General features: G+C 40.0%; 1 protein-coding gene across 4 annotated transcripts in view; it reads left to right on the top strand.

Annotated features, from left to right (window-relative positions):
• The window catches only part of ncor2 (nuclear receptor corepressor 2), a 98,758-nt gene that overhangs the window by 34,777 nt on the left and 36,413 nt on the right, over positions 1 to 27,568 (top strand). For all 4 annotated transcript variants that reach the window (XM_025010378.2, XM_037976649.1, XM_017435312.3 and 1 more), the window contains exons 2-16: positions 107 to 302; positions 985 to 1,100; positions 5,453 to 5,630; positions 9,886 to 10,068; positions 12,603 to 12,716; positions 15,904 to 15,960; positions 16,472 to 16,524; positions 19,733 to 19,799; positions 20,760 to 20,932; positions 21,092 to 21,185; positions 22,563 to 22,741; positions 23,293 to 23,347; positions 23,454 to 23,552; positions 25,227 to 25,372; positions 27,246 to 27,406. In XM_025010378.2, coding sequence (XP_024866146.1) covers positions 198 to 302; positions 985 to 1,100; positions 5,453 to 5,630; positions 9,886 to 10,068; positions 12,603 to 12,716; positions 15,904 to 15,960; positions 16,472 to 16,524; positions 19,733 to 19,799; positions 20,760 to 20,932; positions 21,092 to 21,185; positions 22,563 to 22,741; positions 23,293 to 23,347; positions 23,454 to 23,552; positions 25,227 to 25,372; positions 27,246 to 27,406 — 1,780 coding nt within the window. In that variant the 5' untranslated portion in view covers positions 107 to 197. The remainder of the gene's footprint in view (positions 1 to 106; positions 303 to 984; positions 1,101 to 5,452; positions 5,631 to 9,885; positions 10,069 to 12,602; positions 12,717 to 15,903; positions 15,961 to 16,471; positions 16,525 to 19,732; positions 19,800 to 20,759; positions 20,933 to 21,091; positions 21,186 to 22,562; positions 22,742 to 23,292; positions 23,348 to 23,453; positions 23,553 to 25,226; positions 25,373 to 27,245; positions 27,407 to 27,568) is intronic.

Genomic DNA, 27,568 nt, shown 5'->3' with positions numbered 1-27,568 from the left:
AATTTAATCTATTCATTTTCAGACATGAAAGTGTCCAAAGCAATTTCACTGAGGTTAAGAAAGTTTAATTCCTACTTTTTTCTTTCTTTTTTTCTTCCACTCACAGGTTGAAGGCTAAAAGAAGCAGCCGATAATGTGCGGCGTATACATTGCAGCCACACCCTCTTCCTGCCTGTAGAGGAAGCGGCTGTGCCAGCATGTCCTCTCATCCCCAGTCTGTGCCGCCGGGCCGGAGAGCTTTGGATACACGGCACCTGCCAAACCCTGCCACCTTACCACTGCAGCTGCAGCGAACACACCCGGTAAGGAAACCTTTTGTTCCTCCGTATATCTCCTTCGATATCTAGAAAACAAGTAGCTCCTAAACCTGGAGAAAGCCTTAAACCTAGACCTCCTTCTCTCCCTCTTACTGACGTTCAGTCACCAGAAGCCTCCCTGGGTTATAAACTGTTTCACTGGAGCAGGTTCCTCATTAGATGTTTGAGTTTAAAGTTCAAGCTGCTGTTGTGGAGTCACATTAAGGCCTTCCTCATTATTTCCACCAACATTTCCTAATTATCAAGATTATGTCCTTCCACTCACCAGGGACAAGTCTGCCTACGCTTCAGAGAAGAGGCCTTTTGCTGAATTAGGTTGCTTTCAGTGACCCTCAGTGATCCCACGGATCTCCACAACTGCACCCATTGTTAATCTTACTACTCCCAACTTGTCATCACAGTCAGAAGATAAGGGTTGGTGGACTGTGCTGCGCACTTATAGATGGGCAGAGGTGAAAGTTTACAGTGACTGCACGTGTTAACCCATTTTTCTAAAGCAAAAGTGGAAATAGGGGAGATGAAAGCTGGAGAGAGGTGACTGAAAATTAAATGGCAAATGAGAAGGGAAACTAAGAAAATAGAGTTTCTATATTTATTTCCCCCCCAAAAAACTATTCTACTTTTGTGATTCTGATATGGTTACATTTGCTGTTTTTTTGTGTTCCAGGAAGTGGGATTGGTTGACTACCACTCACATCATGCCAGGGACTACGGCTCTCACCTAGCCCAGCCCCATCGCCGTCGACCGTCCTTACTTTCAGAGTTCCAGCCTGGAAATGAAAGGTAGGAGCTCTGTGTTCATATTTGGGCTCATTTCGTCAGTCCATTGTTTTAAAAAGCACCATTGTTCTGTAGCATGTATATATTTTATAACTTTGCCACTGTTGTGCTTTTGTTGTATCGTTGCTAGAGTTTGCAGTTAAAACCTTTTTTAAATCATATTTTCTTGCATATTACTACACAGTGTGGTATGTATGCAGTTTTTATTAAAAGAAAGGTGAGCATTTACTAAAGGTGTCGTTGGAAATTGACCTGCTGTTGCTAAGGTTTTGTGGTCTGCTAATATTGCTCCATTACATTAGTTAGTGTTTTGTTTATGTGCTGCTGAGGGTCAGAGCGTCCCTCAGAAAGGTTCATACAGTCTGCATTTTTACACTACTAAAGCGTGTGTCTCTGAACCTTCTCTTGTAGTAATCCTTATGTAACTGACAGCTCTGAGCCATTCCTCTATAACATTGTGTTAAATGGTTCTGTATGGCTGAGGAGCCCAAGGAGTTTTTCCATCTAAAATAAACCAACAGTAAACATTGTATGAATAATACTTTGTTTCTGGAGTCTTGTATCTACCAGTATTCTGTGTTATCTATGTAGAGAGATGTTTTTGAGGATGAGACTCGACGGGTACTTATGAATGATTCATGCAGGCAACATGAATTTTGCACGATGCACAGAAAATAAGTCACAGAAATGCTTTTCTCCTCCGATGATTGTTATAACAGATATTCTTGCTTATGTTGAAACATGCCAGCAGCACTAAAATTTAAACAGGTCGCGCTCCAAGTGATTGTGCAGCATTCGTCCCATTCATTGTGTGCCAAGTGTAGAGTAGTGGCTGCCTTGCAGGACTGAATTATGTTGGATTGTGCAATGCACTGGAGATAAAACAGCAGACAGCAGATGGTTGAGTGACTCTGTAGCAATGTGGGACTGTTGCGTGTTGTCTTTAAGCATCAGTCAGATAGGATTATTGTCTACATTTTAATACACAGAGCTGCGCAATGGCCATGTTTAATGGTTATTAGCCTAGCCCCCAGCTTGTAAACACTGGGTCATGGCTTGACACAGAAATAAACACTCCATACTTCAAATGCTGCCCACCAGCTCCTGATTTACTGACACACTTCATTCAATCGCTTGTGCTTTGGCAGTCTGTCAGAGATGACTCACACCATTTTTTTCTGCAGGACAGACGCCTCTTGTAGCTTCTCCAGCAGAGCAGTAAATCTGCTTTTCTATACATAAAAGATAAGTCATATCAAAGATGAAGACTGCAGTTAGCCCAGGTTTCTTTGTGGAGGCTGTGAAATAAACCCCCGGCAGTCGCTGAGGCTGAGGAGGCTTTCAGGCCTGCAGAATTCCTTTACAGGACTCAGTGTTCAAACTAAAGGCTGCATTCTGTGTTTTCATTCAGTCTGAATGGTGTAATTCTGGCCTTGGCAGTCCTTCTTTCTCATCTCTGGTCATACGTGCGCTTGTGTTTTCGTTAGTTGCAATAATTCCGCTCTCAGTGTCTCTTTTTGTAGCAATCTCAGGGTTGCTTTTGCAAAACTGTACATTTCTTTTAGGATTGCATTACCAGTCTGTTCGCAAGGCTCGTCTTCTTCACTAACTGTCTTCACCGACGACAAACTAGAAAAAAAAAAACAATTTTCTCATGCTGTAACACCTTAGTTATACATCAAACCACAGCAGCATAATTACTACTGTGCTCCTCGTTTATTTCATTCTTATCTTTACTTCAGGCTATAGTCGCTCCACCTCTTCACATTTGTCTGAAATCAATTCCCTTTTATAGCGGGCATTAAAAGGCAGAAAAGCTACTTAACATTTTTTTATTACTTTCTGTGGCAAAGTGTAAACACATCTGATACAATCCATCTGACACATGAAATTTATTTAGCCACAATTATTGCTACTGAAAACAAAGTAATGCAAGTTTAGTCATTTTTTAAAAATAGTTTTATCAGCATAAAACTGTTATTTAATAATGGCTTTTTTATTTTTTTCCATTTTAAAAACCTGTGATACCTTTTTTAGTTATTTAAAAGTTAATACATAACAATAACTTGCTTTATTTGTTGTTCCCACCTCATATATTCCACAATTAAACTAATATAATTGATTTAATTTATACCAGTACGCTGCATTTCTGTCCATACTGGACTACATTTCTGTAAAAATTCCTTTCTCCTGTTGTTTTGGCTATTGGGGTGATGTGGTTTTTGTGCACAAACATGAAAAGAAAAGACAAGTTTTTTTTTTGGAGGCCTTCTCTTCTTGTCATTCTGTGTACTTTCTTGCTTTCATTCATTCCAGCTGTGTTAAACGTAGCCAAGAGAGAGATCTGCCTGTCAACCGTGCCTGTCTCATGCACAGCTGCATAAGCGCTCCTTCAGGGAACAACCAGATTAGCCTCCACACAAACTCTGCTGTGCCTTCGCAATAACAGGCCGCTATTTGCACGCATGATCTCTGTTCTTGTCGGAATGAGGCCCAAGCCAGTAAGAACGTAATGGAGCTCTAGAGGGAAGTTGTGATCAGTTGCCCCCTTTGCTCTCCCTCCACAAACTTTGCATCCCCCACCACCACCACCACCTCCACACACGTCTTTGTCTCATCCTCCAGACAAATCCTCCCCAGGGGCCAGATTATTTTGCATGCTCACAGGAGGCAGAGGGGAAAAAGATATGAGGGGATGCGAACGAGAAAGAGAGAGGGGGGGTGGGCTTGAGCTTCATGGTGTGATTATGTAAGTGCCAAACCTCTGTGGAAATGAGGAAGTATTCTGCTGAATGAGTGGGAAAAATGTCGGAGCAGGGGGAGTAGTTGCACACCTTGTTTGTAACAAATGTGCCCCAGTTTTTCATTATTAATTTGTATTTTTAGGTACTATTCAGTGAAACCCACAAATAACTACACAATCCATTCTCCCCGAACACGCCGTGCTCCTTAAATAAACCGACTTAGATTTCCTATATAAATGTATTATCTAGTTGGTGGATGGGGTTTGTTGTTAAACAAACTCTTCAACACTTCACTCGACAAAGTTTAACTCCCCGCGTTTTGCACACAGAGAAACCACACGCTATGTGATTGTGGGACCGGACCTGTAATTATGGTTGTGTTTTCCCTCTTCATTTTTTTTTTTTTAAAAGCCACTTCCATTTTGACACTGGCAGCATAGTCACTGGCTTTCTGGCATCTGCTTCTGGGGTAGACCTGGAAAAAATATTCCCCCTTCAGAAGAACAGAAAACCCTTAACAAGTGGGTTAATAAAATTTTCCGCATCAAAGCTTCTAGTCAATAAACATTAGGAAGCTGTCATTTTACTACTTGCTAAGAGCCGGGTTGTTACTGCTCTGCTGAGGTTTGATGCTGGCTATTTTTCTTTAGTGTGCTATTAAGTGTAATGAATGTAATAAGCCTAATTTGAAACTTGCACTGTAAATGCAGGAGATCAGGACTAGATTACATTACGTTGTGGAGAATTCCCCTTGAGTAGAGTTTTTTTTCCCCCTTTCTTTTAAAGCTACTGAACTAATGTTAAGAACCCACAGCTACAGAAAAGACCTTTGCTGTATCTCCTAGTGTTTTGTGTTGGGCAAAAAAATAGTGTCATTTGGACAAAAAGCAGACATAACAGATAAAAGATGAAGCAAACTAAAGTCTGCAACAAGTCAGTTAATTTTTGTTTATCTTTTTGTATCCAACACAATTTTAATGCAATGCGGTTTCAATGCAGTTTTTTTTTTAAAATCTGTTTGGACTTTTTAAAAATCCTGTATTTTAAACTAGCACATTTCCTTATACATTTATGTTTTTATTAACTAGTTTGGCTGTGTGCACTGAAGACCGTAGGTTGTATAGTTGAGCATTTAGGTGTCTGTGCCAGTATGGTAAAACAGACCAAAAACAGATGGTTGTCAGAAGTAAACCTGTGCCCCTTCAAATCCTCAGGTTGCTCTTCTGTGTCAGCTCGGTGTATCAGGCCTTTTGGAGTGTTGTAGTTGTGTAGTCTCACAGAATAAAATTTCTGTTTACTACTACTTTCAGAATCTGTTCAGCTCTGTTGTGCACATTTAGCTGATTAAGACAAATACTGGTTAATTTCCCCCTTTAAATCTTGTTGAAACTTGACGAATGTGACTATAGATATTGATGCTACCGCAATAAACATGGAGTGATCATCATCACAGAAGAAAGCTTGTCTTTATAACATAAAGAGCCCAATATCTTATGTTCCATTTAGCAATATAAGTTATTGGTAAACGCTCTCTGTTAATGCTACGCAAGTTTTTCAGCAGCATTTTATACTCTTCTCTTATAACTGTCCCGTTTTTCCTCCCTCTCACAGAGGACAGGAGCAGCACATCCGCTATGAGCACCTCTACCTGCCAGAGCCTCCCGGCCAATCAGAGGTGGACTACACAGAGATCAAGCGCCCTCGTATGGAGATGGGACCGGAGTCTCTGGTGAGGCCTTTATCCCACCGGCAGCCATTATCTTTGGGAGGGGCTGAGGATATGGCAAAGGTCAGTAGTGTATTAAGTATGGCACATCTTATCTATGATCTGAGTTTCTACAGTTAAATGTGTTTTGCATCAAGATTGCAATCAGATAAAGTAATTCTTATATTACCACGAATAACTGTCAAACAAAAGCTGTATAAATTCGTAGTGTAAGCTGGATTTGTCCACACTTTCAAAGCAGAGAGCCATCTTTACTGCAGTCTTTTGAAGTTACTGTTTAATAAATGTTTAATAAGACAATTATTTTTGGAAACTGTTGGATTTACAAGAACACTCTTAGAAATAAGTTGGATACTTTAGTTTTTTCCCCTCCCTAGAAATACGGTATAATAATCTAATTTTCTTAAATGTTGTTATTTAGCTAATTCTTCCAGCTTTTTTAAGAAGCCTAATGGATTTTATTAGACACACCACAGCAGGGGTTGCAGAAGAGGATTCTGCTCTAAAGTTAAGCCGGATCTCTGTGAGCACGAGTGAGAAAAGTAAGGGAGTTGTGAAACATCAATTAATAATAGAGCTGACCTAGATTTCAAAAAGACTGAGGGTGAAACTGCAGATCAAAATGACTTTGTTGCAGCATAGAGCTGCTGTTAAGGAGGTGTTCCTAACATAACAGAGCTCCTCTAACTGCCAGGGGACACAGACAGCCAAAGAATAGTAAATAGATACTCTAATAACAGGGGTAAATAGGAAAAAGTCTGAAGCTAGCAAAATATTCAGGAATGCCACTCGTTCCCCTTAAAGCAGCAAGAGCTGGAAACCTATTGTATGAGTAAAGTCGAATCTAATCACTGCATGGAGCAAGAGCACCATATGTAATGTATTCTTTATTGATGCAACATAAAATGAGTCAAAGGGCAAGTGTAGAGAGACACAGATAATATGGAAAAGGGAAAGGGAGGACATGGAAACTAGAGGCTTGCAGGAAAAAAAAAAGGGAGTGAGCCGGTAGTATCAGACAAAGCTGATGCCTGTAGCATGACTCATAGGTACCGGGAAACAGACGGCCTAAAGCAGCAGATTTGTTGCAGCACACCACTTTACAGTAAACTGAATGTGTAGGCTGGGGTGAATCGGTACAAAACACGTTTTAAACCCAATTAAATTACTGGATACCTTTTTTTTTTAAAACAGTGTTGTACCAAAATTTACCAAAATCAAAATCACTCAAACAAGAGCTGATGGTTTATTTTCAAAAACCTAGCTTCAGCTCAAGCCTGTTGATATACTAAAATGTTAAACTTGAGAAAGATATGGTCAAAGAGTTTTTGTGATTTTGTTATCAGACACTTGTAAATCCTTTACAATGAACAAGTTGATTGTGGTGAAAGTAAAATGTGACGTCAACTCAACAGAGTTTCTGTTGAGTTGAGCTACGCTCACTCCAGTTCCCCTTTTCAACAGTAGGCATTATTATGAGAAATATTACTGCACCACAGCAGTAATGCCACCAGGAGTTGTACCAGAAGACCATTGTTCACACAGAAATATACTGAACAAACGCAGCACTTTTTTTGCTCCCATTTTTCATGAGCTGAACTCAAAGAGACTAAGACTTTCTTTCTGTACACAATAGGCCCCTTTTCTCTCAAATATTGCTCACAGATTTGTGTAAACCTGTGTTAGTGAGCACTTCTCCTTTGCTGAGATAACCCATCCACCTCACAGGTGTGGCATATCAAGATGCTGATTAGACAGCAGGATTACTGCACAGGTGTGCTTTAGGCTGGCCACCTTAAAATGTGCTGTTTTATCACACAGCACAATGCCACAGATGTGGCAAGTTTTGAGGGAGCGTGTAATTGGCGTGCTGACTGCAGGAATGTCCACCAGAGCTGTATAGTGATATATAGTATTTAAAAGAATTAGATGTGCCTATTCTTCTATACAGAAGTAAATTATTATTTTCAAAAGCTATGGAACTCCTGTTTATGCAGAAAGTTCCGAATAGCAGCAGCATCTAAAGGAAACATTAATTCAGAGTAAAATATAGTTTTGTATTTTGGAAAGATTGTAAGAGTAATACTCAGGGTCCAAATTAAAGCAACCATGAAGGAAGAAAATGACTGTTTTCAATAGACTGCTGTCTGGAAATCATGCAGCTGTGAAGCCAAAACGTTAAAAACTTGAATCAAACTTAGGTCCAAACGACAAGTGTTCAAAGTGGGCCAATGGTTGGAGGATAAGTCAGCTGTTAGCTACACCTGATCACCTCATCATAGTCGAGGTACCGCTTTACCTTGGAAGATCAGAGGACAGTGTAGAAAACAAGATTGACAGATTGTGGCATTGAGAACACGTGTTGCTAGACTGTGGATCATTTTGACCATTATTATTTATCTTCTGGTTATAAAAGGGGATTCTGCAGGCAAGCTGTCACGACTTTGCTCAGGTGTAAACTCAGCAACAACAAAGCTGATATATAAATAAAACAAACAAACAAAAAAAGTAGTTTTGTCCTCGGAGACATCGCGGTTCTGCCAAACTAAGGCGAGAAGTGCTTTGATTTACACTCAAAGATGTCAAATTAGACTAAGTCAAAACATCCTAGAAGCAACTTTCCTATTTTGAGGGTTTTATGTGGATATTTTTTTGTGAGTCACCACTTTTGGCAGCCTTAGGCTGCTTCATGTAGGACAACCCCTTGATATCCTCCAGCACTGACATTTTCAATCACAGCACGTCTACGAGGCTGTAACGCTGCCTGCCTAGTCCAGATTAGCCCACTTACATAACCTTCATTTCAGACATTTAAAAATAACACAGAACAAAACACAAGCTGGAACACACACTCACACAGTTATTTATGGAGGTTTGGCTCTTGAATTGTTCTGTATATTCAGAATATCCTACAATATGTTCTGAATATATAGAGCTGTTCTAGAGCCATAAATGTATATGTCATAGCTCCTACGTCATCAGGAGCAAAGGATTTCTGCCCCTGCAAATTGTGGTAGTTACGTATATGTGCAATTAGTGTTAAAAATGCTTGTTAGTGGTTCTTTACTACTCTGTTCAGTCCAGCTTTATCATCTGCACCCAGTTTAGTACATTATTAAAACCCTGTTTACCCAATCCTGCTTTTAAGTGAAACTGGAACATTTTTGTTGCGATTCTTGTACACAACAACAGTGATCGGATTCTCTGACACGAAAACTTATTGAACCCAGGTGTCAAAGTCGAAGTTTTTAAATAAATTTCACATGCCCACTACGGACCATACAAACGGTACGTAGCAAAGTACTGTTTGTGCTACTCACCGTTTTCACCCAACCTCTCTGACAGTCCGAACGAAGGTACATGTATTCACCATTTTGGAAGGAACTGTCTTCATGCTGGACAGACCAAACTGTCTGTGCGTGTCATTGAAATACAAAAATCACAGTGCCAGCTAGTGCCCTGGCATGGAAACTACAGCAGATTCAACAGGCGCACGATTATATTATTCTGCTGTGAACAAAGCGATAAGAAGTTAACACCGAAAGTGGCAACAATTTTTATTAAAGTGTAAAAAGTTAAAAGGAAATATTCTCACAATCTATTTTATTAGGAGAAAATTAAATCGCACAGTAGAACAGTTTCAACACGCACAGTTTACTCAAATGCTAAGCTGTGATTTCAACTGGTTACTTCCCACTATTACTTGGCTTAGTTGACCAACACATCACCTCCTTTTGACTGCCAGAAGACATGCTCTGAAATAAATTTTAAACACGTAGGAATTCCTCCTGAGTAATCTTTGTTTGCCTAAAAACAAACAAACAAAATAGTATTTAATCTTTGAATCTGTTAAGCAGAGCAGATTTCAGTGCTGGTGTGTGGCAGGCCGGCAGAGCATGCTGTGACCTCATAACCATTATTGTTGTCCAGTGACACGAAGGCATTTCATTGGCTGTCATTAACTATTATCCATTCTACCCTCGGAGATGAGATGCAAAGGCTGCTTGAGGATTTTTTTGCTTTTTCTGGAAAAACACACACATTACAATCACATGTAGACAGTGATGCTTTCATCAAGCCAGGAGAAACAGAAACTTGCAAGTGTATTCCTCCAAGATGATATTAAAAGGCTCTATGTTTGAAAAAAACATGCTGATTTACCTTTTTTCTGTACGATTTTTATACCTAAGATTCATTCGTTCTTCTTCATTCTTCATCGTCTGTCCTTCATTGAGTTGGACTATAAAAGGGATTTTAACCATGACTTAAAAAAATTTGATTTAACCACGTCTGCTTTGTCTCTGTTGGGTTTCTGCAGGAGCGTGGAAGTGCCATCGGGAAGCTGGAGCCCATCTCTCCTGTGAGTCCGGTCCATATGGACACCGATTTGGATTTGGTTCCAGCTGGCTTCTCCAAAGAGGAGCTGGTCCAGAATATGGAGCGCGTCGACAGGGAGATCAGCATGGTGGAGCAGCAGATCAGCAAACTTCGCAAAAAACAGGTTTGGACGAAACAATAACTGAACATCCTTAATCAAAAGATATAATTGTATTTTAAATGATTGTGAATACTCGTAAATGTGACACAAAACTCAACTTTTCATGTTTGTAGTTCATCACAAGGTTTTTTTTTTATTGAGCAGAAACCTTTATGGGTATTTTACACCTTTTGACCAGGTTTAAGAAAGGAACACGTAGTTATTTTCATGCTTGATGAAGCTTGTACAGGCATCTTTGTAGAATGTGTTTTTTTTTTGTGTTACTTTCCCTGGCAGCCATAAGTTGGCGTGAGATCAAAGAACATCTTAAATAGACTGTTGCTTCTTTATAATCTCTGCGTTCAGGTTTGTAGCCATTTGTTGCTCAGTGTGCAATAATTATGTACATTTACTATTTCTTTTCTCTACACTTCGGCCTTTTTTTTTTTTAGTAGAGAAGTCAGTTAAAAATATATGAGGCTATAAATAACAGCTTCCCTGAGGGAGCAGAATTATGGTGGAGGTTTGTTACTGCAAAACCACTCATCTCGCTGCCAGTTCTGCCACAGCCGACTGCATACCATGTTTACTGAAGCCAGTGTTCGGACAAGATTGCTCTCATATATGCAAACTACTTGTTCATCAATCGACTGCCCGTTACGCTCTTTAGCAAAACATCAAAAGCAGCTTGAAGTACGACAAAGAGACGCATCTATGTCCGATTCAAGTTACAGCTATCAAAGTCTCCTTCTTATAACAGCCTGTTTTATTCTTGTTTATGTTTTTTGAAAGACATATGAGCAACTGTCATCAAAGCATCGGTTGATAATGATTCTTCAAATGTGCAGAGTACTACTTAAGAAAGATGAAGTCAGACAGCTTTTATGTTATATGTAGATTATTGAAGAGAACCATCTTGTAAACGTGCAGGATGAGGCTTTACAACCAATTTCTATGCACTTTAAAGATAAATGAGGGGGGGAAAAAAAGCAAACCCCGAGGAAAATGTTGCACAAGCTGTGGGGGGAAAATGGACAAAACAAAGCTGAGCAAGGAGCCGCGTCATTCAGCTAAGTGAGTTAGCTGTTCCAGCTCTCCCAGGTTTCTCAGCCACGAGGCTGCAGCTCGGCCTCAGGCAGCCATCTGCAGAGCGGCTGCAAGCTGCAGCACTGCTCCGCTGAGTGGTGCCTCTTTTTATTATTGTTGAAGGCAATAAAAAAAAGGTAAGCGCTTTGCTCTTCTGGTACTAAACGGTTAAGGATGATCTTATAAAACTTACGCACCTCTGTCGTTTTTTATGGCGCCTCTTGTTAGTCCCACTGTTAGTCGTGGAATTGGAAGTAAAACGAATGAATATCACTTAAATTAAAGGCTGCTGGTATTAATCTTTGCAACCCACTAAAGATAAACAAATTGTGCCCATTAAATTGGACAAGGAATCAAGTGTATTGATATTTAAATGTATCTGTTTTACACAATGAAAAGTCAGAAAGCGAAGCCTGAAGGCATGTTAAAGCCGGGAGACCTGAATGAGCAGAAAGAGGAATTTAGTCACAAATTTAAAGCTTTGATAACTCGAGTGGACATTCTGGCTGTGAACAGGTTCATGCACTTTTTAGATTTGTTTTTTCCTGTTTATGCAAAATGGAATATTATCAAGATCTGCCCTAATTTGTTTTTGTTTTTCCCTGAGGTCCTGTTCTGATCCAGTTTAAAAAAACAAAAACAAACCCTTTCATTCATAAAGTATCCTAGCATCAGTGTCATACCACCTTTAAATCCAGAAACCAGTTTTTGTTTTTTTTGCTAGCAGAGGAAAATTGGTTCAAAACTGATGGGTGTCTTGAAACTTTACTGATCTTCAGGAATAAATCAAGATCCCTTTCTCAGCCTTCCTTAATGTATTCCATATTTTTATATATATTTTTACAGTCCAGCCCCTGTCAAGCATTAAAACATCTGGACTAATTAAATGCAATGATAAAACATTTTTTTAAAGACTTCTGGCAGAGTAAGTGGATGGGCAGGACTTGGAGTTTAAGTTACAGCCAGTGTCAGCCAAGTTCAGGGTGGCTGGTTTATTTTATTTTACTCCGAGGTGGGTTTTGAAAGGGATGGTTGGGGGGGGGGTCGGTCGTCGTCTTGCATAGGAATGTCTATGTTTGCCCGACCACATGCTTATCCTGGGCTATCGTGGCACAAGATAATCCATCCTGCTCTGCTCTTTTGTGGGTCCTCCTGAGGCCACTTTTCCTCCTTCCTGAACCCCGTCAGGAGACGAGCGGGAGGGGGCACAGGGCGGACTTAAATAGAGATCAGCTGTTTGTGCGGCACTCTGTCCACACTTGCCCTCAGCATCCAAAAACTTCCAGCTGAATAAACTCCACTTCTGTCTCCATCTTACAGCTTACACAACATATCCAAACATTTTCAGAAAAATTTTTTTTGAGAGGTTGCAAGTTTTTCTTTTCTTTTATGTGACCTTTTTATATTCACGCTCACCATTTGTCTTTTAAACCCATTAGTCGCTAACAAAGTTTTTAACTTTTGTGTTACAGCAACAGCTGGAAGAAGAAGCTGCGAAGCCCCATGAGCCCGAGAGGCCCATTTCACCACCACCCAGTGAGGCTAAACACCGCAGCCTGGTGCAGATCATCTACGACGAGAACCGGGTCAGTGGAAGACACACGCTCAGTCTGTGGCACACCCCTTTCACCCAAATACCCTACATTTAAATTTGGTTATGTAACAAATTAACAAATTCACCGCCACAGTTTCAAATTCTCTGACTATACGGCAAGTAGAGACCAATGACAGGTAGGTCTTTATTCTTTAAGATGCTTGAAAAAAAGAGCAAATCTGAAAGTTTAATGTAGGTTGCTCTGTTGATGCTGTGATTATAACTACTTTGACTTTGTTTAATTTGAGCTTCTCATTTAAATTCACACAAAACCATTAAAAGCAAAAGCCGCGTGTCACAATTTGCTCATGTCATACCAAAGCATTCAACTTTTTATCGTCAGGCAGGGTAGAAATTTAATCGAAAAGCAAATTTTTACTAAAGGTCGCCATAGCAGGCACGATGAATCTCACATGTAGCCTCTCAGAAATGTGAACACACAAAAAGAGGACTCGCCTATACGTTGAGTAACTCTAATCTTTTTTCCAAATATTGCATTGATCATCTTATTATAAAGAGATAAACAGAACACCTCTGAAGAACATAAAGACATCAAAAGTTATTTGTCCTGCTTTAGTAACTATAGACGTTAAAGATGAGTGCAGAAAAAAACTTTATTAGGGTACATAGGAGTGATTCTCAGTGCTCTTAGTCCCCCTAGTGGTTAGAAGCACAGGCCTCCTTTTTTTTGGAATTGACATTTCAAACTTGGAATACCTCTCTTACTGTGAAACTGTTTGTGAAACATAAGTGATATTAAAACTTCATTTTATGCAGAAAAGAAGAAACCTGAACAGTGACAAACACACATTCAGTATGATCAAGTTTCATTTAATACAAAGGCAGAGTTTAAAGAATCACGACGGTCACTCAGACATGGTTAGAAACTGCTGGATAGCCACCAAATTTAGTCAGAAACCTTTTTAAATCGAGCAGAACACGACTCTTACTGTCACGCCTGGCGTAATCACAGCTCTTCTGTCGACCAGAGGGACACTGCAGATGGTACGAGTTAAAGAGTGACTCAGAAGTCTGTAGTCTAACCTCTGTAACACTTTCCTCTGACTTACTTAAACACTTTGGCCTACTGCCATCCTGCCTCGCTCTGGTTGTCTCTCAAGCTGCTTCTCTTTTTCGTCACACACTCCGGTTTACTCAATCACTCATTTTCTCACCAACCGTTTTAACGTTTCGATTATGGATTTTTTTTTTTATCGTTGACACAAGTAATCTGATGTACACTGCTGTCCAGAATTCCACTTGTTCTTTTCAAGATACGTGTAGTGTAGTTCATTCATATGTTGTTGTCGATGTGTTTATGTCTGTGGCTATAATTCCCTCCGCCTCAGCCCTCCTTTTTAAGCTGATGTCTCTACACTGTCATCTGTCCCCTGTGGGCTCAGAGTCACAGGGGACAGACAGGGCCACGGCCACATTTATAGTGACATCCCATCGAAAAGCCCCAGAGACGCCTCGGCTCACGTTCGCCCCTCTCATATTTGGGACGCGGTTGTCTCAGACATAAACACAAGAAGAGACAACCTTTTAGAGAACGCGTCATGATAATTCAGAGTTAAAATGACACTGCATTTTATTTTTTATTTTCCCCCCCCTTTGGCTTCTGTTTCTTTTTCCTGTTTTCTTCTTCTCCCCTCTGGTGATAATTTTATGATTGTTGTCTCAAAGGCAACTACAGTGCAATTTTCACAAGTTTGGTTTGAATTTTCTTTATTATATCTGGCAGTAAACCTGCCGAAGTGAATATTTTGACTCCAACATGATGAGGAACAGAAATGCCACTGCCACAGTAGTAAGTTTGTGTGCTACCACAGGGGTGGCATGATTGAAATATCATAGTCAGCCCCTCTCCTCGGGTCTTATTGATGATATCCGTACCTTCAACCGTTTAATTAATCACACTTTTAGGTAAAGATACACTCACGTGTCACCTCCTCTTTATTTCTGAATCTGTCATTTTGAGTGTTTCTTTCAAAGACGTATTGCCAGAGTTTTGAGGTCAGCACCATGCATTTTTATTTATTTATTTATTTTTCCAAATTAGCTTTCAAAGCATCACAACTAGGAAATGAAGCGAGGTCCCCGAGGCTCCCGGCTCTCAGAGGATGAAAGTCTGCTTTTAATAATTGCTGCTCATTAAGTGCCTCTGTAGTGAGCGTGCTCTCTTAGGCAATATTCTGCAGCCTGTTACACCTACTCACTGATGAGGAAGCAACACGGAGCTGTATTTGCATTTATGCATGTTGAGCATGAGCAAATGTAAAGCATCCATCCTTTCTTTTCCCTTCAGTTTTAAGTGAAAATGCACAAGGAACTTTTTAAAAAGTTCTCTCTTTTTTTTGGGCTTTTCCTTACGGGTTATCAAGCTGTAGGTTTATACCCAGCTATATAAACTGTTTCTCTTTTTGCTTGGAGGAGTATGGATAAGAAAACAGCATTACACAGTGGGTGATGAATAAAAGAGGCTGACACACAAACATTCACAGCCGGGCTCCGTCTCTGTTATCACCTTTATGATTTCACTACATACGCCGAGTTTATCATTCTGGGCTGGTTTCCACTAACTACTGAGGGAAAAATGAACTAAAAAGGAAATTGACCGGAGATGCGGTGCGTCACCAAGCAGGATCTGTTTGATATATGAAACTGGGAGAGTTTGTAGCGGAGTGAAGAAAGGAATACTTTGATAATATTCCGAGGAATAGTCTGGGAAGCTGCTTACATATTTGTGTGGTGGAGCTAAATATCAGCATTTGTGGTCCCAAGGCAAAGACAGGACTCAATGCTCAAACATCTCTCTATTCCTGCTTCATACCTGCTTCTTCCTCGACTCCCACCTGCTTTTCTGCCTGCCTACACTTTCTCTCTAACGTCTCTCTGCTAAGGGGTGGTGATAATCTTTCATTTTTTTTCCCTTTCTGGGTAGAAAGCAGAGGGAGCTCAGGCAAGGTGCTATGGCCCAGCTTGAATTAAAAGCTCTAATAATAGTCAGTACATCCATCCCTTCATCCATCCATGCATGCATCTAGCCGTCCACCTATCCAGCAAAGCTGTGGTGTAGCCCTGGTGATCAAGTGAGCGTGTTCGCCGCGTTGCCGTGGTGATGGCAGCGGTGCAGGCAGGCGGCCAATGTACTACTTGTGTTTGTCTTCTCTCACCAGAAAAAGGCAGAAGAGGCTCATAGGATACTGGAGGGACTGGGACCCAGGGTAGAACTGGTGAGTGGAGGCTTGGCTTTCATTTGTGAGTCTGTGTTTGTCTGGTGAATGTTGTTTCATCTTTCAGTTTTCAAGCATCTATCAGTGAATTTGTTTCCACTAAAAACAGAAAAAAAGAGGCTAAGAAAACTGCTTAAGGTTGATTTCATTTTTAATTTGGATAGAATTAAATTCAACTTATTGACTTTTGTGAAACAATATAAAAGATTTTCCCAATGCTGGTATAAATTTACCACTTGAAGCATCATATTAAACCACGTTGTTAAAAAAAACTCTATTTTAAGATCTGCTGGTGTAGCTTCTCAGTCATGCAGGACATTGCCAATCCCCCAAAAACAAAACAAAATAACTAGGCTTCTGTTCTGTAGTTGAAAGTAGGTGCTTCAAGTACAAAATGGAAGTCCAGTTTTTAGATCTATTTTAAGATCTTTAAATGTGTCATCTTACAGTCTGCCGTACAATAAAAATTGTGGCTGATTGTTTTATCTTTTTATTTCTCCTGCTGTTCCAGCCTCTGTACAACCAGCCTTCTGATACCAAACAGTACCATGAGAACATCAAAATGTAAGTCTGACACTGTTTGTGCTTTGATTTGTCACTTATTTAGGTTTTATTTTGCTTTCAAGAAAGCTGATAGTATATAACTCTGAACTAAGATGGACTTGTTAAGAGTTGTTTAATGTTTGTTGGCATTAAAAGAACTTAAGAACTCACCAAAGGTGATAAACTTGTTGGTTATATAATAAATTATATAAATAATGTACCAACACTTTCTACAGTTTGTAGCTCTGACTCTTTCATGATCTTCGGTTGTTGTTCTTGGTGATACTAGCAGCTCTTAGTACTTTTAGTTGTCATATTAATATATATTGCTATAGTAACAAACGTGTTACTTTTCTTCAGTTTAAGTGTCTTGCTCCTCACGGTCAAAAGCAAACAGTGGCATTTCTGCCAAACTGTCCTTGGGGAAAAATAATGTCCAAAACGCCAATCTTTGCTCTGAAGGCCTGAGAGCCGAAGTGTTGCCACAAAAACATTTAGGAGCTCGGTACTGTCTCGCTGTTTATCATCAGGTGCACACAGACTTGAACAAAGACATTTTACATCCTTGACTGAGTTCGCACGCTGGGACTTTCCTGCATGATTGTTCATTATAAAGTGACTGAGACACTAAAATATGCAAATGATACATACAGACAGGAAGGGTGGCTGCTCTCGTACCAGTGTCTCATTTTCCTTTTAGTATGTCCACGTCAGCACGGATGCAAGTTATGTCCGGGGTGTGTTTTGATAAATGGATAAATTAATTAATAATAAACACTCAAAGTAAAAATACTTTCCAGAATTGCAAATGCTTGTTTTTCATTTAGAATTTCTAAGGAATAGTGTTTTGGCTCAGTTTTATTGCTACATACTCAATCTAATAACTACATTTTCTTTTGTTTTAAAGAGCTTTAAAATGTGATTTAAGGCAGCAGAAACTTATTTTTTACTTTGAAATTGAGTTAGGTTTCCAAATATGATTGTTAGCTACCTGTACATTGTTTTAGCTTTTTTCAGAATAAAGAGAATCCAATTTGGTTTGGGGTGAAATGCTGTACTTATTACCCTAACATTGCTTTAAATGTCTGACAATGCAAAGGGAAGGATCTCTGCTGAAGACTTGGTCAAAGAAAATGGTCCTAAAACCCTTAGAGAGACGTCAGACAACATGTGATTATTGTAGGATGTGAGTACATGTGACTGAAAGCAGAGGCAGCTACTGGATAGTAAAACAGTTACAGTCAATAAATTAAAAGCCCAGACAGTCGACAATCAAATTTTCAGCTCTGACATGCCAAAATAAATTCCTGCCAGCAGCCTTTGCCAAGTTAGCGACTGTGATTTCTAAAATAAATGGTTAGCTTAGATTAGATTTGGTGCGACTTCTCCTTCTGTAAACACAACATAACATGCCCCCAGCGTAAATAACACAGTTAAATGAAATCCACAGTGAAAATTTGAAGAAACAAGCCAAACTTATATATTGCAAATACTTAAATTGTCTTTAAACGGCTGCTTCTGTTATTGTTTATAACCCGTTCAGCTGTTGCCGGTCTTGACCCAAAAGTTTTCCTTAAACTCTGCATCATGGACTCAGATTTTACTTTTATTAAAAGGAGAATTCGGCTTTTAATCCCTTATTTTATTAACAAGATTGAGGTTTCAATCAATACATCCTGTCCGTTTTTCGACGCTGGATATCTGCAACAAGTAGAGCAGAAGGTTGACAGCTCGGCTGCAGTGTCTATCAGTAAAGCTTATGAGACACATCAAAAGGCTGTGGAAGGGTTATAATAGCTTTGGCACCGTCGCTGGGCACAGTGGCATACCACAAGATGTGCCTGACCTATTAGCCTCACGCTGCTGTCTTCACTTTCTTTGATCCCCGCACCGTTTGATCAGTAATATTGCCTCAAAGCAATTAACTGAAAACTCCTCTCACTCCTCTTTGTGCGTGTGTGTTATTAAACACCAGCGTGTCAGTTTGACAGAGCACAATTAACTTCTTTGTTTCGTTAACTGGTTGGAAAACTTTGGCGTTCATCCCTGCCGGCGTAGATGACTTCCAGTATCTGGGAATCTTTCAGTCTCCATTCCAGTTCATCTCTTAGACACACACACACGCACACACAGTCAGCTGATGATAAATGTCCCTGGCTTATGCAAATGCGATGAGCCCAAATTCAGGCTTTGAAGTCGGAGCTTTTGCTCAGTGAAGTTGTGCCACTGGTGAACATCTGTCACAAGTATGTGTATAATAAGTCTTTCAGCCATCGTGTTTTAGAAGTATTATGCCAAATTACAGTGTTCTCCAATATCTCAGAAATGGCTCCGGCTTAGTGCGGGACAAAGGAAACCTTTTGTTGGGTTACAGAGCTGCTAATCTTGGCTTTTGCCATCTGGTGTGCAGAAGACAATAACATCTCTGTCTTTAAAGAGCTTTACTCTATCAGGCCTGTTTTTACCTTAGCAAGTCTGTTCTCACCCATCATAACTAAATCTGAGGACATGGAGGCTGTTTAGATGAATTTAGTAGTGTTATTTTTTCCTGCATCTGTATGTGATTCTTTATATAGGCTAGAGGGGCATGTGTGTGTGTCTCTCTCTCTCTGTAGACCCTCAATATTATCTTCATTTTTTTTTCTTACACAACAAGATGCCACCATCTTCGTCTTCTGTCCTTGCCTATGTCCAGAATAAACCTGCCGCTCAGCTGAGGTGTCCGATGTGGAGTAAGATTACATTAATCAGTGGAGAACATGACCTTACAACTGACAGATTAAGTGTCAGGAATAAAACTTTGTCTCGCAGCAAAGAAAGAGACAAACCGAGTGGCTGCCTAAGGAGATTACTGGCCCTGACCTTTATTTGAAGCTGCGCGTCTGGCTGTTCCCAGCACAGACAAGTTTTATAAGTTTGGCTCTCCTTTCCACCCCGAAGAGAGATTGAGTTTATCGAGCAGCTGCACTCAAGGACCCGCATTGTTTGTGTTTATGCGAGAGTGTAATGTGAGCTTGTTTTTGTTTTATTCATAAGGCAAAGAAGTGAAGCTTAGAAAGTGCTGAGTGTAGGGGAGCATGTGCTTTAGGACCTGGGAAACCTAAAGTTAGATACAGTACGTGACAAATGTTATAAAAACTTGACGACTGTCTGGTGTTGTTTCTCCGAATATTCTTGCCTATTCCTCCATGTAATCTCTTCGTCCCTCTCTTTTCTTTTGCTGTTGCAGAAACCAGGCCATGAGGAAGAAGCTCATCTTGTATTTCAAAAGAAGAAATCATGCTCGTAAGCAGTGGGTAAGTAGAAAACTACCTGTGTGACTCTCAGCTGGGACTTAACCCATGACAGATGACTTGTTTGAAACTGGGCCAGCTGCTCCTTGACGTGAGTGGCCATTTTAGACATGTCTAAGGCAAAAAGAAAGCTCTGGGCATGATCTGTTGTCAGTACTTGCACGGTGCCTTGGGGAAGCAATAGCTGTAGAAGAGCAAATAGAAAAGATTTCTCATCCTGCCATGTGAAAGACTAACGTTCCTTATGTTGCGAGCCAAACACTACAATAAGCCCTGTGCAGCGTTGGTCTGTGTTCTTGCCCGACGATGACTAATACCGAAACAAAAAGCATGGCTTCAAAATGATGAAATCATAGAAAATCATTATTGCAAATTAAGCCAAGAGCTTTTACTCTGAAACTTGCAATAGAAAACAGAGGCAGATTGTGTTTGTTTGTTTTTTTTGTTAGGTCCCCCCCCCAAACTACCTCCAGATTCTAAGTCAGTGTGGTGGGCAACTGCACCGCTGTATTTTGAGTTTTACATCAGGAAGAATGGCTCAAATTTAACACCTGTGTCAAAGTCTGTGGCTCTTGGGTTAGTTTCTACCCTTCACTCATGTCGTGTCTAAGTAGGGGAGGTAGCTTCATGCGGGGAGACATCTCCTTGTGGTTTATGAGCCCATTGAGGCTCATGTCTCCACCGGGATTAATGGGTTTCTTTACTAGGCCGCCTATGAGGAAGGTAGAAAAACGGTAGGCTGCCATCTTCCACGCCTGTGGTCCAAGGCTTTCTCTCTATAAAGCATCTAGCATGTTACTGTCCCCCTCTGATCAAGCAGTGATCAGTAATTGCACTTCTCCAGATTTAATGGTCCATTTGTTATGCAGCTTCAGGTCCAAAACAAATCTGAAAGAGATAATGCAGATGTTTTTTTTTGGTGACTCAGCAGACTGAGATCTCTCTCTTTTTGTGAACCTTCAGGAACAGAAGTTCTGCCAGCGCTATGACCAGCTAATGGAGGCCTGGGAAAAGAAAGTGGAGCGCATCGAAAACAACCCGCGGCGCCGAGCTAAAGAGAGCAAGGTGCGGGAGTACTACGAAAAACAGTTCCCAGAAATCCGCAAGCAAAGAGAGATGCAGGAGCGAATGCAGAGGTGGGATAATGTTGTTTTCTCTTTCACAGCTGCCACTCAGCCAACTTGATAGCCCTGTTTGTTGCCTTGTTTCTTGCTGAACAGTTCTATTATTCTGCAATGGAAGTAGCTCAATCAGTAGTTTAGAATAACCGGCTATTTGTACTTTTCCTTTTGCAGTCGTGTCGGGCAGCGAGGAGGAGGACTGACCTCATCTGCAGCCCGCAGTGAACACGAGGTCTCTGAAATTATTGATGGATTATCAGAACATGAGGTAAGAGCTTTCTGTTAGATTTACTTTGCCCCTCCACTTGCTCCTTGGTGACATTTTGGATGACTCAAAATTACTGAAAGAATATAAAAACAGTAGTTTTTTTTCTGTTCCTGATGATTTCTCATCTTCTCTAGATGGTCTTTGACAATACCAACTTGTATTTCTAATTCCCATTCAGAGCGGGAACTTGGATAGTGGGTGGTAATGAGGCATACATTGCCAAAGCTGGCATTTTACCCAAACCTTAAATCTTGTGTTTCTGGTGGAAATAAAAATATACACTAATATATACAAATAATTCTTTGAATCTAGTGGTGTGAATAAAAACAGAATCCATTAACATCAATGGCCTAAACAGCAATCTGTTGTGTGTTGGTTTTGTTAAAATTAAAATCTTCTGACCCATGTTTAACAGCATTAGAACAAAACATAGTCCCAATATGACATGCATGACATTTAGGAAATCAGATAAAAAAATGGAGTCTAGAAAATGATAAAAAATTCCACTTACCAAAGGTTCAACCATTTCTAAAGCTCTGATTGAAGCAAATCAGAATCAAGCTTCCTTCATGATGTTCTGTTGTTCCATAAAATGTTTTATATTTTCCTAATTTAATATAACACTTCATCTTTACTGTACTGTCACACAAGATATGTCAGAAGTGCTTTTTTTTCAAAGCTTATCAAATTATTGTATTTTTACCGTTATTTTTCTGCTGAACGAATTATAGCAAAAACAAATATTTAAACATGAAGAATGATAGACCATCTGTCTGTATCTACAGTCATGGCCGAAAGTGTTGGCACCCCTGAAAAGTGTTTCACCCAGAAAATTATTGCATATACACACGTTTTGTTATACACACGTTTATTTCCATTGTGTGTATTGGAACAACACAAAAGCATAGATGGGGGGAAAAAAAGCCCAAATTGATATAATTTCACGCAAAACTCCAAAAATGGGCCAGACCAAATTATATACACCCTCAACCTAATATTTGGTTGCACGCCCTTTAGAAAAAAACAGCTGAAATCAATCGCTTCCTATAACCATCAACAAGCTTTTCTTTTGGAAAGTGGTCCAGTTGTCTCATATTTAAAAAAAATGGCCTTCTCTTAACAGCAATTTTAGGATCTTTCCTCAGGTGTTCAATGGGATTTGATGATCTTATGTTTAAAAGAAAATCAAGTGCAAATTTAGCCACCCTGTTCTATAACGAAGCTTCTCCGTGAAATCTTGTTCGCTGAAAAATGACTTTTAAAATCTTCGCACACCGCTCATGTCTTTACAGACGTGTTTCGGTTTCTCTGTTGGAGATCTGCCCAAGAATTTAGTTTCTTTTTTTTTTCTTTTTCTGTGGCACGTGCGTTCGCCAGAATACAGAGAAGCAGATGCGGCAGCTGGCGGTCATCCCTCCTATGCTGTTTGACGCCGAGCAGCAACGCATCAAGTTCATCAACATGAATGGATTAATGGATGACCCCATGAAGGTTTACAAGGATCGGCAGGTCATGAACATGTGGAGCGAGCAGGAGAAGGACACTTTCAGAGAGAAGTAAGTCAAAATACTTACACATGTATACAATATGCATGTATGTGTGAAGATTGAAATTGTTTGAATGCCACATTGAGTTATTTTTCTCAGTACAGTTTTTAAGGCAAAGGTCTTGTTGCCTTTTTTTTTTAAACAACAATAGCAATATTGTGTGGTTTTACTCTGTATGAAATTTGTTTAACTGGTGAAGGGTCATTGAGTTGTTTGTGAGGAAGTGAATCTTCCCCTTTCGTGAGAATTGAGCGAGGACATTTAGAGCTGCCAAATCAAATCAAGACCACAGTAAAACTGGTGACTTTTAAGATACCCGCTTACAAAGAGCTCCAGTCTCTTCAGATTCACTACATCCACTGGTGACTGCAGAGGTTTTCATGAATATTTAAAGGGAAACTTTTTAAATTTGAAATTGCTGTCGATTTAGATAAACTTGTTGAGAAAATTGTTTTGAAGCTAATCCAAGTTATTTATGTGTTTATTTATTTACGGTTTTTGGAGCTTCCCTGTAAATACCAATGATGTCATTTTGTTAAAAATGTGTTTTTCTCCCAAAGGTTCATCCAGCATCCCAAAAACTTTGGCCTGATTGCATCATTTCTAGAGAGAAAGGTGTAGTATTCTGTTTGTTTTGTCGTGTTTATGTCTTTGTTTTGGCGTGACCCCGCCTTCACAGGAAGTAAAAAAAAAAAAGTCTCATTTCATTTTTCTGTTTCAGACGGTGGCAGAGTGTGTGCTCTTTTACTACTTGACCAAAAAGAACGAGAACTACAAGAACATAGTGCGAAGGAACATCAGACGGCGAGGAAGAAGCCAGGTATTCTTTACTTTTAAAGTCCCAGTCTAAACGAATAACCACGTTACACTTACCTGCTGAAATTCTGATCCAGTTGGACGACGTGGGAAACGCTGCTGCGACATGAACGTACCGCGTTAAACGTGTTAATATTGAAACACAAAGCAGCTCACAGTGATTAGTCCAGGATGTCTGGTCAGTGGATGCAGTAGGAAAATTGTTTCAACATTTTGAAAACCACCTCAAGTGAGACATCTGCTTTTTTTATAATGCGTCCCATTTAAAAACAGCCATGGCCAGCTATACGGAGCTATTTTACGTTAATCTGGTTTCTTTGCAACACCATGAGATATAATAGGAATATCACAGGGCAGACAGATATGTTTAATTAATTGCTACAATTCAGTGAGCCTCACACACGAACACTGTTTTCATAGCGACTCTTCTAAACACGTGCTATATTTATTTCCTCGTGGTGATTGCTACACCTGATAACTTTTTGGTTATTCTCGGCACTTTTACCGATGACCTGTTCCTGCGTGTAAAAGGAGGGCGTCTTTTCGAATAAACCTGCACTCCGTCTTGCAGTTTTCCCCCTCACGTCTGTTTGGTAAATGCTTGGACCATTAGCTTACAGCGACAGGAGAATGTACTCGGAGGAGGAACAGAAAGCGTAGTGCCACACATCGATACAATCAGCTAATGACTGTTTGGTGGCTTCTGAACTACACTTTCCTACGAGCTGCCGCTGGATCAGCTCAGAATGTGTTTCGACACACTCGCAGATCTCTACTCGCAAAATCAGTCAAATGATCTTCTATCTGTGAAAAGGTTGAAATCTGTGCGTCATATGAGACTAGAAGACCATATGACTCATTTGTTTTCTGTTTGAGTTCTTTTCAAAGGGAAGGAAGAAGGCATTAATAATTTCTAGTGAAGAAAGGGGCCCTTCAGTGATAGTAAATGACTCAGAAGATGGCTTCTGAATAGAAAAGCATTTAGATTTCATTCCTTTTCCTGCCATTTCGCTCTGCTTTGTGTTCACTCACCGGCAGGGTCTGTGGATAAAAAAACTAATAGCTTGTTGCTTTTGGATAAAACAGAAAATGCAGACCTCAGAAAGAGTCGAAAGCGTAGCTCGATCAATATGAAGCTATATTGTAGCTTCGTTTCTGTCGCAGTCTGAACTCTAACCCCGAAAGCCCAGACACGCAGGAAACTGGTAAGGAAGTGGTTCTGGGCGCTTAAAGAGCTGCAGTTATACAGCAGAAATGTGTTGCTATAATTTCAGAACTTTCAGATCCTGTTTTGCTTTTACCTCAGCAGAAAATATGTACAGATTTTCAGTTCAGGATGTGCGTTGTAGTTGAAACAAACAGGAGGAATTGTTTTTCAATGTTTCTTTTCTCTCTCTCGCTCTCTCTCCCCTCCTCAAATAACAGCACGATGACGGTCGTTATCTGTGCAACATGCCAGCCAGTGTGATTTTATTTTATTTTCATCTTTTTTTTTTTTTTTTAGACGGTGCATTTGCTTCTGCCGAGCTCCAAATCTTTACAACTTATTTCTGTAATAATCTTTAGCCCCAATTGCACCGTTTACGGGAAACATTGTTCAGACGGATGTCTCCTCAAGTTATTTGTAATTAAATTTTTAAATCAAGCGTTTTCTTATTCCTGTGTGTTTTTACTGCAGCATGGCCAGCAACAACAACAACAGCAGCAGCAACAACAACAAGTAAGCAGGAGCAGCCAGGAGGACAAGGAGAAAGAGGAAAAAGAGAAGGAGGGAGAGCGGGAGGAGGAGAAAAATGAAGCCGAAGACAAGGAAGATGGAATGAAGTAAGTTGTTTTATTTCGACCTAATCTTTCACAAGTAAAGTCGTTCCTATTTAGCAATTTAAACAATTTGCAGCAAGGATTATACGTCCGAAAAGTGCACAGACAGAATGAGAAGCATAACGAGAACGGAGGGAAATCATTTCTAACAATATGCACATTTTATGAGGCAGAACCATGTGACATTCTTTTAAAAAAAAAAATTTTTTTAAAGCTCATGCTTTTTGTTTTTGTGGGAAACGAAGCAGGATGATGTTTCGTTTCATTACTTCCTCACCTCCAAAATCGAGCTCTTGGTTCTTCTGTTGCCACACCTGTTTTCCTTTAGGCACTTTTCCCGTTTCCGCTGCGATACCAGATGTCATTTTTCAAAATGGAAGCACCTCTGTTTCTAATCTGAGTTGTTTTTGTGTCCAAATGCGCAGCGTAATTAAACTAGCTGTCAGTTTGAAAAGTTTGTGTGTATGGAAATGTGTGTGTGTGTGTGTGTGTGGGTGTGTGTGTGGGCAGGTGGGTGCAGTAATCAAGATGAAGCACTGCCAACAAAGGAGACGAAACAGATGGAATCGTCACTGCTTTCTGTTGCTTGAGAAGAAATAAACTGTCTATGCGTGTATTTAGGCACTATTTGAAGTTGTCAGCTGAGGCTGAACACCACAGTTGTTTCAAGCAACGTCAGCTCATATTTACAAGCAGCTGGGTTGAGAGAAAAAAAACAACAAAAAGAGAGATGATGACAAACCATTGCCTGCTGCCTCCCTGTTCTGAGGCAGGGCTCGGGGACTCTGTGACTCGTTGCACACCCCACCGCCTGCCTGTCACCTCTGGCACAGCTGGCTCGCCTATATTTAGAGCGCCACCAGCTTCCCCCCAGCAAGATTAATCGAGTGGGAGGAAGATGAATGAAAGAGCAGGAGGTTCAAGCTCAGTGGCTATCTGCCAGCATGCCATTGTGCTGACACTCGATAAATTATCCTTGAAAATAAAAAGAATGAGAGAACAATGTCGGCTTGCAGCTCAAGTTCACATTTTGTCTTATTCTGCGGGATTTCATAGCCTTTTTAAACCCAGAAAATACTTGTCTGCTCCAAGGTTTTTTGGCACTAAATTCAATTCAGTGTTTGACACAAACGGCATTAGGAACTTGGTGGTTATGGGTTTAGGTTTGAATTTAGTTTTTAGGATGAATGGAATAGCAGCACAGCTGATACGGGCATATTAAAATATGTTATTTAGGTTTGTTCAGCTATTGAGCTCCTGACATCTCTACTTTTGTAATTACTCCATAGTAAATCTATTTTCAGATTCTTATTTATAAATTCCCTGTGGTAGTTGCATCTATCACATCCGTCCCATTCTTATAAGGACAGTATTTATTATTATTAGTAGTATTTTTATTTTAGAGAAGCTTTGAGGAAGTATTATGAATATTGATGTCAGTTATGATCTATATTTCATGGTTAATTTGTTTGACAGAATGAGATTCTTTGGTTGATTAGTATAACACATTTTTTTACTGACATTCATCAAGTTCACTTACTGTGTATTTATTAGCCTACAAAGATATGGATGCAAAGTACAGCTTGTTTTTGTTTTTACATTAAACTGCAGGGCATTAACTTTGTTGTTGCAAGTACCACAGTGAAAAAGTTACATATTTGTTTGTCTTTTCAGTGTTATTTAGGACGCCGTTTTTTAGGTTTTGCTGATATAGATGACCAGAAAACAGAAATAAATTTAGTAATGTCATTTTCTGTAATAAACTTTGTTTATTTAGCATCAACAGACTACAACAAAAGCAACATACAGCAGTTGTTTTTTTTTTTTTTATCTCCTCTTCTTTTTTTGACCTTGTTCACGTTTTCCTAAAATTAAGGGACGATACATCTGGAGAAGATGCAGAGGACAAAGAGCCCACTGTGGCTGTCAAAGGGAGACGCACTGCCAACAGTCAGGGCCGTCGCAAAGGCCGGGTTACCCGCTCTATGACCAGCGAAGGGGAGGAGACCACCACGCCTCCACTCAACAACGAGCTTGGTTAGTTGAAAGTTACTCTGCTCCAAATGCAGACACATCATGATTCATAGTTTTAATTATCCAAAAAAAGGCATGTTTGTGAAGACACACTGGAAGTTGTATTTTAAAAAGGCAAACTTGACATTTTTTTTAATCAAAACATTTGTGATTCTGTGTTGTACT

This window comes from Kryptolebias marmoratus, linkage group LG1 (assembly GCF_001649575.2).
Source record: "Kryptolebias marmoratus isolate JLee-2015 linkage group LG1, ASM164957v2, whole genome shotgun sequence".
Lineage (NCBI taxonomy): Eukaryota > Metazoa > Chordata > Actinopteri > Cyprinodontiformes > Rivulidae > Kryptolebias > Kryptolebias marmoratus.
This window is presented reverse-complemented; position numbering and strand designations above follow the sequence as displayed.